This window comes from Schistocerca cancellata, chromosome 3 (genome assembly GCF_023864275.1).
Source record: "Schistocerca cancellata isolate TAMUIC-IGC-003103 chromosome 3, iqSchCanc2.1, whole genome shotgun sequence".
Taxonomy (NCBI): domain Eukaryota; kingdom Metazoa; phylum Arthropoda; class Insecta; order Orthoptera; family Acrididae; genus Schistocerca; species Schistocerca cancellata.
In genome coordinates this window covers 230,830,784-230,845,221 of record NC_064628.1, presented here as the reverse complement: position 1 = coordinate 230,845,221, position 14,438 = coordinate 230,830,784, and the positions used below count along the sequence as shown (strand labels likewise).

At 38.3% G+C, this 14,438-nt stretch overlaps 1 protein-coding gene across 1 annotated transcript in view; it reads right to left on the bottom strand.

The window, feature by feature from the left end:
- The window catches only part of LOC126174865 (protein RRP5 homolog), a 180,952-nt gene that overhangs the window by 62,719 nt on the left and 103,795 nt on the right, over positions 1-14,438 (bottom strand). The window contains 2 exon segments of the mRNA XM_049921266.1: positions 1,063-1,264; positions 13,052-13,198. Coding sequence (XP_049777223.1) covers positions 1,063-1,264; positions 13,052-13,198 — 349 coding nt within the window.

Here is a 14,438-nt window from a genome sequence, read left to right as displayed (position 1 = left end):
TGCTCAGTCCAATTTCGCCACTTTCCTGGATGATGATGAAATGATGAGGACAACACAAACACCCAGTCATCTCAAGGCAGGTGAAAATCCCTGACCCCGCTGGGAATCGAACCCGGGACCCCGTGCTTGGGAAGCGAGAACGCTACCGCGAGACCACGAGCGGCGGACGAAATTCTTACTGTCTAAGCCACCAATGCTTTCTAAAAATGTATTGATTCCCAGACATAAGCTTTTCACTCTCACAGAACTCTTCTTATATTTGAACTCAAAATATGTTCAAGAATTCTGCAGCATATCAATGTTAAGGATATTGGTCTATAATTTTGCAGGTCCGTTCTTCTACCCTTCTTATATACCTGTGTTTTATACCTGTGCTTTTTTGTTGCTTCAAGTGTGTCAAAGAGCACACTACTAAAGCTGTATTCAAACGTTATGGGATTGTTTTTTTCTACCCAGATATATTTCTATATTTAGAGCAAGTTGCCTTTCCACACACTAGCTATAAATATTGTGTAAGTCATATTATATCCTACAACACTCACTCAACCACAACACCTTCCTGTACACCAAAATGTTATCAGCAAACAGCAATATACTTCTGCTCAGCCCATCCGTCAGATCACTGATGTACATAGAGAATAACAGTGGTCCTATCACACTTCCCTGGTGCACTTCAGACAATACCCTTGTCTCTGATCAACACTCATTCAGTTGCACACTTTCCGGAGTTGCTACTGTTGTTAAATGTAACATACTGAAATCTCACAAATTCATCATGCTGTGGCAACTAGCTACCCCAAAAGCTTTCCAAAGTCACACTTAACATCTAACACTTGCCAAATAGGTACCCCTTGACAGATTAAAAATACCTCTGAATGCTAGTTGGAATATGATATGTCAAACTAAACTCAAATCCACAATTTCAATAATAACTAAGCAGCAGTTTTATGTTTTTCAAACATAAAAAGTTATTCATATTAATGACAGTTAATTCACTAAATTAAAACTATTTCACCTCCCCTTCAGCTACACAAAATTAAAATGCTTTCTGCATCACATTACCTGGATTATAATGATGAGATTCAACAACAGCTCGAACACCAGACGTAAGTTGCAAAACAGCACCCAAGCTTGAAACTGATGAGACACAACCTTCAACAACCATACCAGGTTTTAGATGTGCTAGTGGCTCATTCTTCTCACTCAGATGGTGTAATATTCGCTGCTTGTCATGCAAATAGCTAGCCAATAACAGCACACCATCCTTAAAAGTAGACAAAACATAATTAACTGCTGCACAATTATGTCCACAATGATGGTAAGGCAATCAGCTGCATCATGAGACAATATTACAAGAAAGAACAAGCATGCAAAGTTAAAAATTAATATTTTGACATCTGTTGCAGACACTATCCTCAGCAATGCAATTTTTCTGAAGAATGAAATGCCTGCCCTACTTATAATAATATTCTCAATTTATCTTTTTCTTCTTGCTTTTGTACTGGTGTAGTGCTGCTTTTTCTTGCCCACATCTGTCTCTGTTTGTGATATATAACAAACTTCAACACTTATAAGGACATAAAGAGGTTCTTTACAACCGTCAAAGTTTGTTGGTAAATGTTATTCTTACAGGTGTTTATTTTTAGTCGAGGAGTGTAGGTAAGATATTTTCTTGTGACAGAGACAAGTGTCACTGTACAAGGGCCACTAAAGATGTCACAATCTTTTACTAACACAGCAAATGTAATTGCAGTGTTTGTGAAATCACTGGTATTGATGAATACTATTAGTGAACTTATGAATTTCAAATTTTGGCACTTTTTACCAAATTTTCAAAAAGTTATACAAAATGTGTCAGTAGTCATATTTCAGCTGAATGAAGAAATCTAGGCAGTTATAAAGCATAGCACACAGAGAGCACAATATTACTTTAAATGAGATAGTTGTTTGAAAACAGATTTTTTCACATGAATTAATGATTGTGTACAGGATGTCTGATAAGTCTCTCCCTATTTTTTAAAAGTTTTAATTTATTTATTTACGAACCAATTTTCTTGAATCAGCACTCCTCGGTGTTGGCTTCAACACCATTTTTCTTTTGTTCCAGTTGGAAAATACCGCCTCTGTTGAGTTTGGAAGAACGGGCCAAAATGGCAGCTCGTTATGAGGTCTGGGGATCTGTGGCACGAGTACGAAGTTGGTGAAGCGCTGAATGAGGGAGCCATGCAATGCTAGATGCAAAAACAGTTAAAAATTACCATTCCAAATTACTAACAACATGGAGTGTTGCTGATGCAATAAGATCAGAAAGAGTAACTTCAGGGGCACCAGAATTCGTGAAATGTTCACAAGGAGTCCTAAGAAATCGCTGCATCAAGAATCTCCTGAAAGTGGTCTTTCACGTTATGTAGTTGCAATGGTTCTTAAGAAGGATATCACTTTTACACTGTGGAAGCCATATTATGTGCAGCAATTTTTTCCTGATGACTGTGACAGAAGAATGGAATTTGGAGAAAAATTCTTGTGTTGGAATGATGATTGGCCTGAATTTTTTGAGAACATCCTGTGAACCAATGAGGCAGTCTTCCACATTGAAGTATTAGTAAACAGACATAACTGCCATTATTGGGCAGATAAAAACCGATCTGAATGTGTTGAAAAAGGACAGGGGTGTCCGAAGGTAACAGTGTGGTGTGATAAGTTACACAAAGCTGCTGATCTGTTCTTTCTAAGGAACACAATGAATGGCAAAAGATACCTGGAAATGTTGCAAGATCATGTCTGGCCAGTAATTTCACAATGGACCAACTCACAGCTTCACTTCACGCAGGATGGAGCACCTGCACATTTTGCAAATGATGTCTGCGAATGGCTGCATGATCATTTCCCATGTCATTGGACTGGCAGACGTGGTACACATGAATGACCTACCCACAGCCCTGATTTAATGCCTTCCAATGTTTTTTCGCTGGTTGTGGGCTGAGGAGGATTTATACAAGATAAACTACAGAACTAAGATGAATTGTAAGTAGTAATATCTAATGTGTTAGCCAATGGTCCACTAAACATGTTACGAGCAGCAGTATCGTACATACCAGTTCATTTCAAAATTTTTTTAGAGAATGCTAGACTTTATGTGGGGTGAAAAATTATGTTAAACAAAACCCCAAGAAGTGTTGTTTCTAACAAAAGTAGTCCTAAGAAAATTGGTTCATGAATAAAGAAATTATAACTGTTTAAAAATAAGGAGTGAGTTATCAAACATCCTGTTTAAATATTTGATGGCTACATAATTTCAATAATTTCTTTTCTATTTCAATATGAATCCTGCTTCAAGACAACTTTATTCACAAATTGAGTAAAACATTCAATGCAACTGTCTTCCACTCCAGTTAATGCCGCCCCCCCCCCCCCCCCCTACACACACACACACACACACACACACACACACACACACACACACACGGTAATCAACAAGGTATTTCACTATCAGGGATACTGGATCAAACTTAGCATGCCCCATGCCTTAACTTCCTACTATCCTCTGCACTGTACCCGTGGTCTAGGGGTAGAGTCTTTGATTCATAATCAAAACGTCTTCGGTCCCGGGTTCGATCCCCGCCACTGCCTAAATTTTGATAAATAATTAGCAATGGCGGCCGAAGACTTCCGGCATAAGAAGTCAGCCTCATTCTGCCAACGGCCTTGTCAAAGAGGGCGGAGGAGCGGATAGAGGTTCAGGGCACTCTCTTGTCCTAGGGGTGGGAAATTGCCCCTAAAGGCAGAAGAATCAGCAATGATCAACGACATGAGGATGCAGAAGGCAATGGAAACCACTGCATTAAAGACACATAATGTGTATCCACAGGACATGTGGCCTGTAATTGAAGAAGTGTCATGATGATCTCTCCATAGGCAAAAGATTCCGGAATAGCCCCCATTCGGATCTCCGGGAGGGGACTGCCAAGGGGGAGGTTACCATGAGAAAAAGATTGAATAATCTACGAAAGGATAACGTTCTACGAGTTGGGGCGTGGAATGTCAGAAGTTTGAACGTGGTAGGGAAACTAGAAAATCTGAAACGGGAAATGCAAAAGCTCAATCTAGATATAGTAGGGGTCAGTGAGGTGAAGTGGAAGGAAGACGAGGATTTCTGGTCAGATGAGTATCAGGTAATATCAACAGCAGCAGAAAATGGTATAACAGGTGTAGGATTCGTTATGAACAGGAAGGTAGGGCAGAGGGTGTGTTACTGTGAACAGTTCAGTGACCAGGTTGTTCTAATCAGAATCGACAGCAGACCAACACCAACAACGATAGTTCAGGTATACATGCCGATGTCGCAAGCTGAAGATGAACAGATAGAGAAAATGTGTGAGGATATTGAAACGGTAATGCAGTATGTAAAGGGGGATGAAAATCTAATAGTCATGGGCGACTGGAATGCAGTTGTAGGGGAAGGAGTAGAAGAAAAGGTTACAGGAGAATATGGGCTTGAGACAAGGAATGAAAGAGGAGAAAGACTAATTGAGTTCTGTAACAAGTTTCAGCTAGTAATAGCGAATACCCTGTTCAAGAATCACAAGAGGAGGAGGTATACTTGGAAAAGGCCAGGAGATACGAGAAGATTTCAATTAGATTACATCATGGTCAGACAGAGATTCCGAAATCAGATACTGGATTGTAAGGCGTACCCAGGAGCAGATACAGACTCAGATCACAATATAGTAGTGATGAAGAGTAGGCTGAAGTTCAAGACATTAATCAGGAAGAATCAATACGCAAAGAAGTGGGATACGGAAGTACTAAGGAATGACAAGATACGTTTGAAGTTCTCTAACGCTATAGATACAGCAATAAGGAATAGCGCAGTAGGCAGTACAGTTGAAGAGGAATGGACATCTCTAAAAAGGGCTATCACAGAAGTTGGGAAGGAAAACATAGGTACAAAGTTGGTAGCTGCGAAGAAACCATGGGTAACAGAATAAATACTTCAGTTGATTGATGAAAGGGGGAAGTACAAACATGTTCCGGGAAAATCAGGAATACAGAAATACAAGTTGCTGAGGAATGAAATAAATAGGAAGTGCAGGGAAGCTAAGACGAAATGGCTGCAGGAAAAATGTGAAGACATAGAAAAAGATATGATTGTCGGAAGGACAGACTCAGCATACAGGAAAGTCAAAACAACCTTTGGTGACATTAAAAGCAACGGTGGTAACATTAAGAGTGCAACGGGAATTCCACTGTTAAATGCAGAGGAGAGAGCAGATAGGTGGAAAGAATACATTGAAAGCCTCTACGAGGGTGAAGATTTGTCTGATGTGATAGAAGAAGAAACAGGAGTCGATTTAGAAGAGATAGGGGATCCAGTATTAGAATCGGAATTTAAAAGAGCTTTGGAGGACTTACGGTCAAATAAGGCAGAAGGGATAGATAACATTCCATCAGAATTTCTAAAATCATTGGGGGAAGTGGCAACAAAACGACTATTCACGTTGGTGTGTAGAATATATGAGTCTGGTGATATACCACCTGACTTTCGGAAAAGCATCATCCACAAAATTCCGAAAACAGCAAGAGCTGACAAGTGCGAGAATTACTGCACAATCAGCTTAACAGCTCATGCATCGAAGCTGCTTACAAAAATAATATACAGAAGAATGGAAAAGAAAATTGAGAATGCACTAGGTGACGATCAGTTTGGCTTTAAGAAAAGTGAAGGGACGAGAGAGGCAATTCTGACGTTACGGCTAATAATGGAAGCAAGGCTACAGAAAAATCAAGACACTTTCATAGGATTTGTCGACCTGGAAAAAGTGTTCGACAATATAAAATGGTGCAAGCTGTTCGAGATTCTGAAAAAAGTAAGGGTAAGCTATAGAGAGAGACGGGTCATATACAATATGTACAACAACCAAGAGGGAATAATAAGAGTGGACGATCAAGAACGAAGTGCTCGTATTAAGAAGGGTGTAAGACAAGGCTGTAGCCTTTCGCCCCTACTCTTCAATCTGTACATCGAGGAAGCAATGTTGGAAATAAAAGAAAGGGTCAGGAGTGGAATTAAAATACAAGGTGAAAGGATATTAATGATACGATTTGCTGATGACATTGCTATCCTGAGTGAAAGTGAAGAAGAATTAAATGATCTGCTGAACGGAATGAACAGTCTAATGAGTACACAGTATGGTTTGAGAGTAAATAGGAGAAAGACGAAGGTAATGAGAAGTAGTAGAAATGAGAACAGCGAGAAACTTAACATCAGGACTGATGGTCACGAAGTCAATGAAGTTAAGGAATTCTGCTACCTAGGCAGTAAAATAACCAATGACGGACGGAGCAAGGAGGACATCAAAAGCAGACTCGCTACGGCAAAAAAGGCATTTCTGGCCAAGAGAAGTCTACTAATATCAAATACCGGCCTTAATTTGAGGAAGAAATTTCTGAGGATGTCCGTCTGTACAGCATTGAATGGTAGTGAAACATGGACTGTGGGAAAACCGGAACAGAAGAGAATCGAAGCATTTGAGATGTGGTGCTATAGACGAATGTTGAAAATTAGGTGGACTGATAAGGTAAGGAATGAGGAGGTTCTACGCAGAATCGGAGAGGAAAGGAATATGTGGAAAGCACTGATAAGGAGAAGGGACAGGATGATAGGACATCTGCTAAGACATGAGGGAGCTGTAGAGGGCAAAAACTGTAGAGGAAGACAAGAGATTGGAATACGTCAAGCAAATAATTGAAGACGTAGGTTGCAAGTGCTACCCTGAGATGAAGAGGTTAGCACAGAAAAGGAATTTGTGGCGGGCCGCATCAAACCAGTCAGTAGACTGATGACCTAAAAAAAAATCCTCTGCACAGTCCCTTCTGCCTCTGTCCTACCTGCTTTTCCCAGTCCACTCCTTAATGTCTTTTGTACAACATCCAATTCCCATTGCCTGCAGCCAGAACAAATTAACCAGTACCAAACCCATGTCGTATGAGCATACTACCTCACCCTTCCAGCCATCAGCCACCCCTCCCCAAACTTCCTCCAAACACACTGCCCCTCCTTTCTCCACTTGCCCACTCCAGTGATACAATCCTCTATCCCAGTCAAGTTGCAGTGTCAGCAAATTCTAGTTAATGGGGACAATGTAACCTCGATTTGTTTGTTTATTGTGTGTGTTTGGGGGAGGAGGGGGCACTTCGGCTCTTTAACGCTGAAGCAGCATTCGTACTAAAGCTAGAAATGTTCTCTGTCTTGTTTAAGTGTCTGTTGATAACACAACAGTTCAGCTATACAGTGGGTTGTTACCTTTACTCCCTACATTATTTATGATTAACCATTTTCATATTTAAATTAGACATGTCTTCTTTTATTCAGTTTTGCATTTAGTGGCGTTGTAATGTGCTGTAGTCATTTCCACCCTGCTATATGGTTGCGAAACCTGGATGTTATATTGCTGTGATCTGAGGAAACTAGAACACTTCAACCAACAGAAGCTAAGATATATCATGAACCTGAAATGGAATGACTTCATATCCAACACGACTGTTCTTGAGAAAGCAAAAATGCGTAGCATGGAAGCTCTTATCATTGGGTATCACCTCAGATGGGTCGGACAGGTCCAGCAGATGAAAAATGACAGACTTCCACGCCAAATGCTGTACAGCGAAGTGAGAACAGGTAAAAGGCACGATGTGCCCCTCTCAAACGTTATAAGGATCAGTACAAGAAAAATCTGAAGAACTTGAACATGGATCCGAGTAACTGGTCCACAATAGCAGAAGATGGAAGTCGCTGGCACTCAGTTACCTCAAATGCTCTTCAAAACTTTGAGCTGAAACGTCGAAGAATGGAGAATGATAAACGCCGGAGACGTAAACTCCTCCAGGCTCAGCCATGCCCTCCACCTTCCATCAGCTGTCATGTCTGTGGCCGCCTGTTCCATGCTAGGATTGGATTGCTAAGCCATCAACAACACTTCCATGCCTGAACCGTGACAAAGGAAATCTCAGGAGAGAAATGAAAACTCGGATACGAGTATCAGCCGCCGCCGACAACAATGTGCTTATTTCATCTTTGATCATTTTGCATGCTATTGATGTTAATAGTTTGTACAAATTGAATAATACATAATGCTACATATAACAATAAAGAAAACAGTTAAATCCTTTAGATTTGCATACAAACATACAAGGAGTATAAGCTAAAATTTTAGGTCTTGCTTTGCATAATCAAAAAATTCTTCTACGGTTTTCTTTTATGTAGACTAGACAGCTAAACAAAATAATGATGGAACTGTCATGACACCCAGTTTCTTGAACGGCAGCTTACATGATACATGTTTTTGAGAATACTCACTATGCATCTCATAGCCTCTTTCTGCCCTGTAAAAGCTCTTTCTACTCCAGTGGAGCTGTCCCAAAGCAGAATGCAGCATGTTATGTGGCTATGAAAAAATGCATAATAGGAGTTGAGCATCATGCTTTCATTCACACATGCTCTAAGTTTATGTAACAGATAAATGACTCTTGATAATTTAGTGCTTATAGAATCTGTGTGGAGCTTCCAAGTTAATTTGTAACCCAAGTGTGCAACAAGAAGTTTAACCAACAATCATTTTTGGTATCACGTAAACTAAAAAATTATATTTTTGGTTTTATTTTGATTTGCAGTTAATCCATTGTCTTTAAATCAGTTACTAGAAATTCTTAGGTTAGCTCTGCTTTGTTCCTGTAGGTCCTTATGCCCATTTCCAATTGCAATGGTACCATCAGTATACAGAACAGATTTACATGGTATGATACTATGTAGGTCATTAATATAGATTATAAACAATAAGTGTCCCAGTACATAGCCTTGAGGCACGCCTCTTGAAAGACCTAGGAATCCAGAGCTCATACCATTAAAGTGTATAATTTCTGTTTCCTATTGTCAAACCGAGCGAGGTGGCGCAGTGGTTAGACACTGGACTCGCATTCGGGAGGACGACGGTTCAATCCCGCGTCCGGCCATCCTGATTTAGGTTTTCCGTGATTTCCCTAAATCACTCCAGGCCAATGCCGGGATGGTTCCTCTGAAAGGGCACGGCCGACTTCCTTCCCCATCCTTCCCTAATCCGATGAGACCGATGACCACGCTGTCTGGTCTCCTTCCCCAAACCAACCAACCAACCTATTGTCAAGATATAATTCTATAAGGGTGAGTTCCGTATCTCGAATGTCACAGTACGTAAGTTTATCTATTAGGATCTGATGACTCACAGAATCAAATATCTTGCTTAGGTCAATCAGTAGGGCATCAACAGGTGATTTTGCTTCAAAGGCACTGAGTAATGTTCGACAGCTTGCAGTGTGGTTGAATTTTGCCCTGAAGTGATACTGAGTGTTGGTTAGTGTTCCACTGCATGTGAAATGGTTCTAAATTTCCTGGTACATGTAATATTCTACTATTTTCGAAAGTGTTGGTATATGAGAAATAATACAGTAGTTATCAACACATGATTTGTCTCCTCCTTTATGGAGAATGATAACTACTGTTATCTTTAAGCAGACTGAAAAAGAAAAACTCATAAAAATCCAATTTATTAGTACACAGAGTTGTCAAAGAGTGGTCAAAATATAATGTCTGCTATCTTTTTACTGAGAAAATTAGACAGACCATAGAAATCTTCTGTTTTTGAATTGCTGAATTGTTGCTATAGTTACTAAGACATCAGTGACTGCAATTTGTGCCCACTTGAATGATGATGATGCAAGTTTGTTGTGGGATATGAATAACTTTGTTTTTTATGTTTATTAATGCCTGGCTTATAGTAGCCATTTTGTTGAGTTGTGTGTCCTTTGTTATCAGAAGTTGTTCATTTAATTGTGTGTGACATTATCACAAGTGGCACTATTAGTATTACCCAGTTCCTGATCTGTACTGCACCTCTTGTTTAGTTCTTGTTTTTGTTCTGTTCTTTGATATGTTAGAGGGATTGATGACTTTGTTCTTAATTTTTTGAGGTCAGGTGTGAACCAGGAATGTAAACTTATATGATTATTTTTTCTTGGTTTCCCCTTGTGTCTTTTTTAATATTTTATGGCAGCATTTATTACACATATTAGAATTATTATGCACATTAGAAATAAGATTGACAAAGCTGTTGTCAAAAGTTTCATCATCAACATTTGTAAACTAAGGGAGGACGTTTGACCATTCTATCATACACAGTGTCTGAAGGCATTGAGAATCTTAACAATTTTAATGTTCTTTGGTTGTTCAAATTGCTCTGTGGGATTTGTTGTCAGCAGTTTCAACCATATCCCTTCATGATTTGATAGATATATGGTATTAAGAAGTCCTATTTCATAAATATTTCTTTCTATATTTGTTATAACATTGTCCAGACACGATAGCTGTTTTGTTGGCTTGTCATTTGCACAAAATGTTATTGTGTGACCTGAGAACATTAAGCAGTAAAAAGTGGTTTTTTGTTGTAACCCTAATGTCAGTGTCAATAACCCCAAAGATTAAAATTTTATGTTGACTGTATTTTTGCATGTGGGAGATTGTTATATCTAGTATCTCTGTGAAGACATCAACACTGCTGTCAGGAATGTGGCATAAAGACACTACAATTAATGTGAGACCTGGCAATAATATAGCAGCAGCCTCAAATACACTTTCAATGCAGAAATTACTGACTTCAAGATTAGTGTATTTTACCAAAAGATCATTGCTGATGTATGTTGAAGTACCTTAATAGTTGTTCAACTTCTACAAAAACTTGATACTAAACAACAGCTTGAAGGCTCATACAAATATTGTCGAATCTCTCCTAGGATAACACTAAGAACATCTACCTTATTTTTTAAAGATCTGATGCTGACATGCAAAAATATCAGAGTGTTATTACAAGACAGCAAGAGGTCTGTCCCACCTGAATGTAATCCACTTTGTTAACCTGATGCTGACACGCAAAAATATCAGAATGTTATTACAAGACAGCAAGAGGTCTGTCCCGCCTGAATGTAATCCACTTTGTTAACACAGTCAGTCTCCACACTTAAACTAAAAAAGAAGATGAGATTGTTGATCCCATCCCAACATTATTTCCTTTGCATAAGAAATGTGAGGCTTGTTTACAATTATCAAAGCACTTTCTTGGTTACTCGATGTTTACCCAGTCCATTTAAATGTAAATCGTGGTGTGAGTGAAATCTATATCCAGTTCCATTTACATTTATCATAGTAATGTTTCTGAACTGTGTACATATATTTCCAGTTGTTCATTTGCTGTAGTTATTTCCTGGTTATGACAGAATCATCATGACAGGTCACAGCGGTGTGGAATTTTGAAAACTAGAACATTAGTATATGTCAGCAGACTCAAACATTTCTTCAGTACCTTGGGGCTATGGATGTTTCATTCTTCTAAACATCATTCAAGCCTCCGATGAAAATAACAAAATCACTAGAAGACAGCTCAACTATTTCTGAATGTTTTGTAAGTTTATTAATTTCCATAAATGACATACCAAGCTTAATGAAAGCTGCTGCACGTGTATTAGATGGTTCGATCAAACGGAAAGAAATGCCACAACCATGGGTGTCACCAAGAATGATTACCTTCCTTTGTATGACTGGTTTTAGGATAGACTGAGATTGGGGATCTAAAGTAGTGCCCTGATCTCTTTGCACATATTCATTATCAAGCTGTGTGGCAACATTATAGTGTGTGGCATCACTCAATACTTCAGCATAGCTTAAGGTCGTCAAGTTCGCAATTGGTTTCCTATCTGTCTGTTTTTCAGAATGAATTGAGCTATCACAAGGAAATTTTAGTGTGTTCAGTTCTCTTTTAATATCACAGCTGTTGTTCACTACATCTGCATTGCTTTCACACTTTTATTGGTTTTCCGCTTTCTTGCAGTTTCCTTTACTTATCTTAAAGAAGTTACTGTCCTCACCATTTTCTAACATTTTGAGAGCACTCTGTTCACTTGTCGAGTTTTCACAGTTCATTACAGTTAGTGCTTCGTAACGGTTGTCATCCATGAAATTTACATTGTTTTCACATTTCTTTAGGCTTTCCCCCTTTCTGAGGACTGCTTTTGTACACAACTTTTGTCCACTTGTCCACAGACATTGCATTTTCTTGAATGCATTTCATCGTATTTTGCTTCAACATCAGCTCACAAATTTTGAACTAAGTTTGCTTGTATCCACTTTTAGTGCACTGATCGTAATTTGCAAACAAGGAACACATTCATTTAGGTCTGATATTTCACCTCTATGTTTTACATACACTTTCCTTTTACCAGCAAAATTTACTCTTTCTTGAGGAGCTACACTATATCATTTCATACTAGCCACCATCTGTCACTTTCTTCAATCATGTCCTGTTATGTTATTACAGAGGTGATTAAATTAAAGCTGTTATGATGCTCAGAGTAAATATAGTACTAACTGAAATTAACATCTTTAACTTTTGTGCTGACTGACAAGCCTTCACTGCCTTAAAAGACTTAAATTGGAAATTATTTGTTTTTACATTCAAGAAATTCTTTGGTACGCAATGAGTTTTTGTTTCTTTATTATCATTTTATCTCCTATGATGTCTAGACAGAAATTATTAATGATAGAACATAACCCCAAGCCACAAATACTGAGCAGGACAAGGAAAACAACAAATTAAATGTCAATATTACTCATACTGTCACAGAAGAAGTTGAGTAGCACAGTCACCATGGTGTAGTGGTTATGATACTAAACTGTTGCGTGGAGGGTCGTGAGTTCTATATTCGGTTCGAGTACATTCTAGAAGTATCCACAAACGTCAAGAATCATTGTACTGGAATGTTCTGTAAATGTATATATACACCGTATGTGTTCTGGGCGGAGGCATTTCGCTCTGCACTCTTATATGTCTAAGTGCTGAATAAACCTTCGTTAACTGAAGCTAGTGTTCATCATTCATCTAATTACACCTTCTTCTATGTGACAATATTGCAGCCATTACCACATAAATTTACCTACAGAATTCTTAAAATATGCAACAGAAAACTAACTTACTTGAATATTGCCATTCCAACAGTGAGACACCTTTGCAGATAGCACAAGTTTGTTTTTATTTGCAACAATTCTGAGAATTTTAACAGTTAATATGTGGTTCTGTTGAATACCCAATTCAGTGACACTCTTTCCAACATCACTGAGGTCCTGCAAAGAAGTTAAATGAAAGTTAACAACGAATACAAACAGTTGTAACGATGGAACAAAAATACCCTCAATGTCTGTAATCACATTCAATTTTACATTTTTATGAATAATGTCAGAAGTGTGCACAAAATCTATTTAGATGCATATTAATTTGACATACTTTTTGTGACAGTTTCACTTAATATAAAATAAAAGTGTCTGCCCACTATCTTTATTCACTGCTGAAAAAATTATTTGATAACTACATAACAGTGTTCTCCAAAAGAAACAATTTTCCAAAATTAATATTAAATAATATTTTAAAAATATATAAAAAAACATGACGTAATTCTGTCAGCGACAGCAAAGGGCCTGGAAGAGCAGCTGAACAGAATGGACAGGGTTTTGAAAGGATATAAGATGAACATCAACAAAAGCAAAACGGGACATGGACAACTACCCTTCCCAAGGCAGAAATTATAATTGTATCCCTGCCAGCCACACAGGAATATGTATAAATTCTGTATTCATTTGTAAAAAGCCAGAATATGTAATGGATATTGGCTAGTAACAACAGTACTAAATCACATTAAAATAAATTAGAGTTAAATAACAAATTGCTCTTATTATCAGTACCAAGTGACACCGTGACCACAATAATAAAGATAATGTCACAGAACATGTTGCGCTCACATTACGAGTCTTGAAATAAAGCCATCAACAATACTCAATACAAGAACCTTTCTCTTGCCAACACCCCCACTCGATTTCTTGAGTTTGTTTTTGAGATCACTGACAGAGCTCTTCTAGCCAATATAAATTTGTCCATAGTTAAAGGTTTTGCATACAAATCTGTGAACTGTTTATCAGAACAAACTTCAACCTCATTATTTGCAATGCGTTCACATGTATAATGGTAGAAAATGTGTATGTGTATGGTACGTTTGAAATGTTCCATGTTTTTAATCAAGTGAATAGGAATTTGATTGTCCACATAGATCACAGTTGGTTTTTCTAATTGAAAACAAAATTCATTAAGAAAACCTTGCAACCATACAACTTCTGTATCAGCATCTGCCACTGCAATGTATTTGCTCTCCACTGTTGATCCAGTTACACATTTCTGCCAACATGAACACTATGTCACAGGCACAGCTGTTAACAAGCTCACTGAAGAGTGCTAAACTCAAAAGCAAAACCAGTGTCAAAGTATCATAGATCATCAACCAGTAGAGTTAGCTCTGTACCTTATGACCGGATC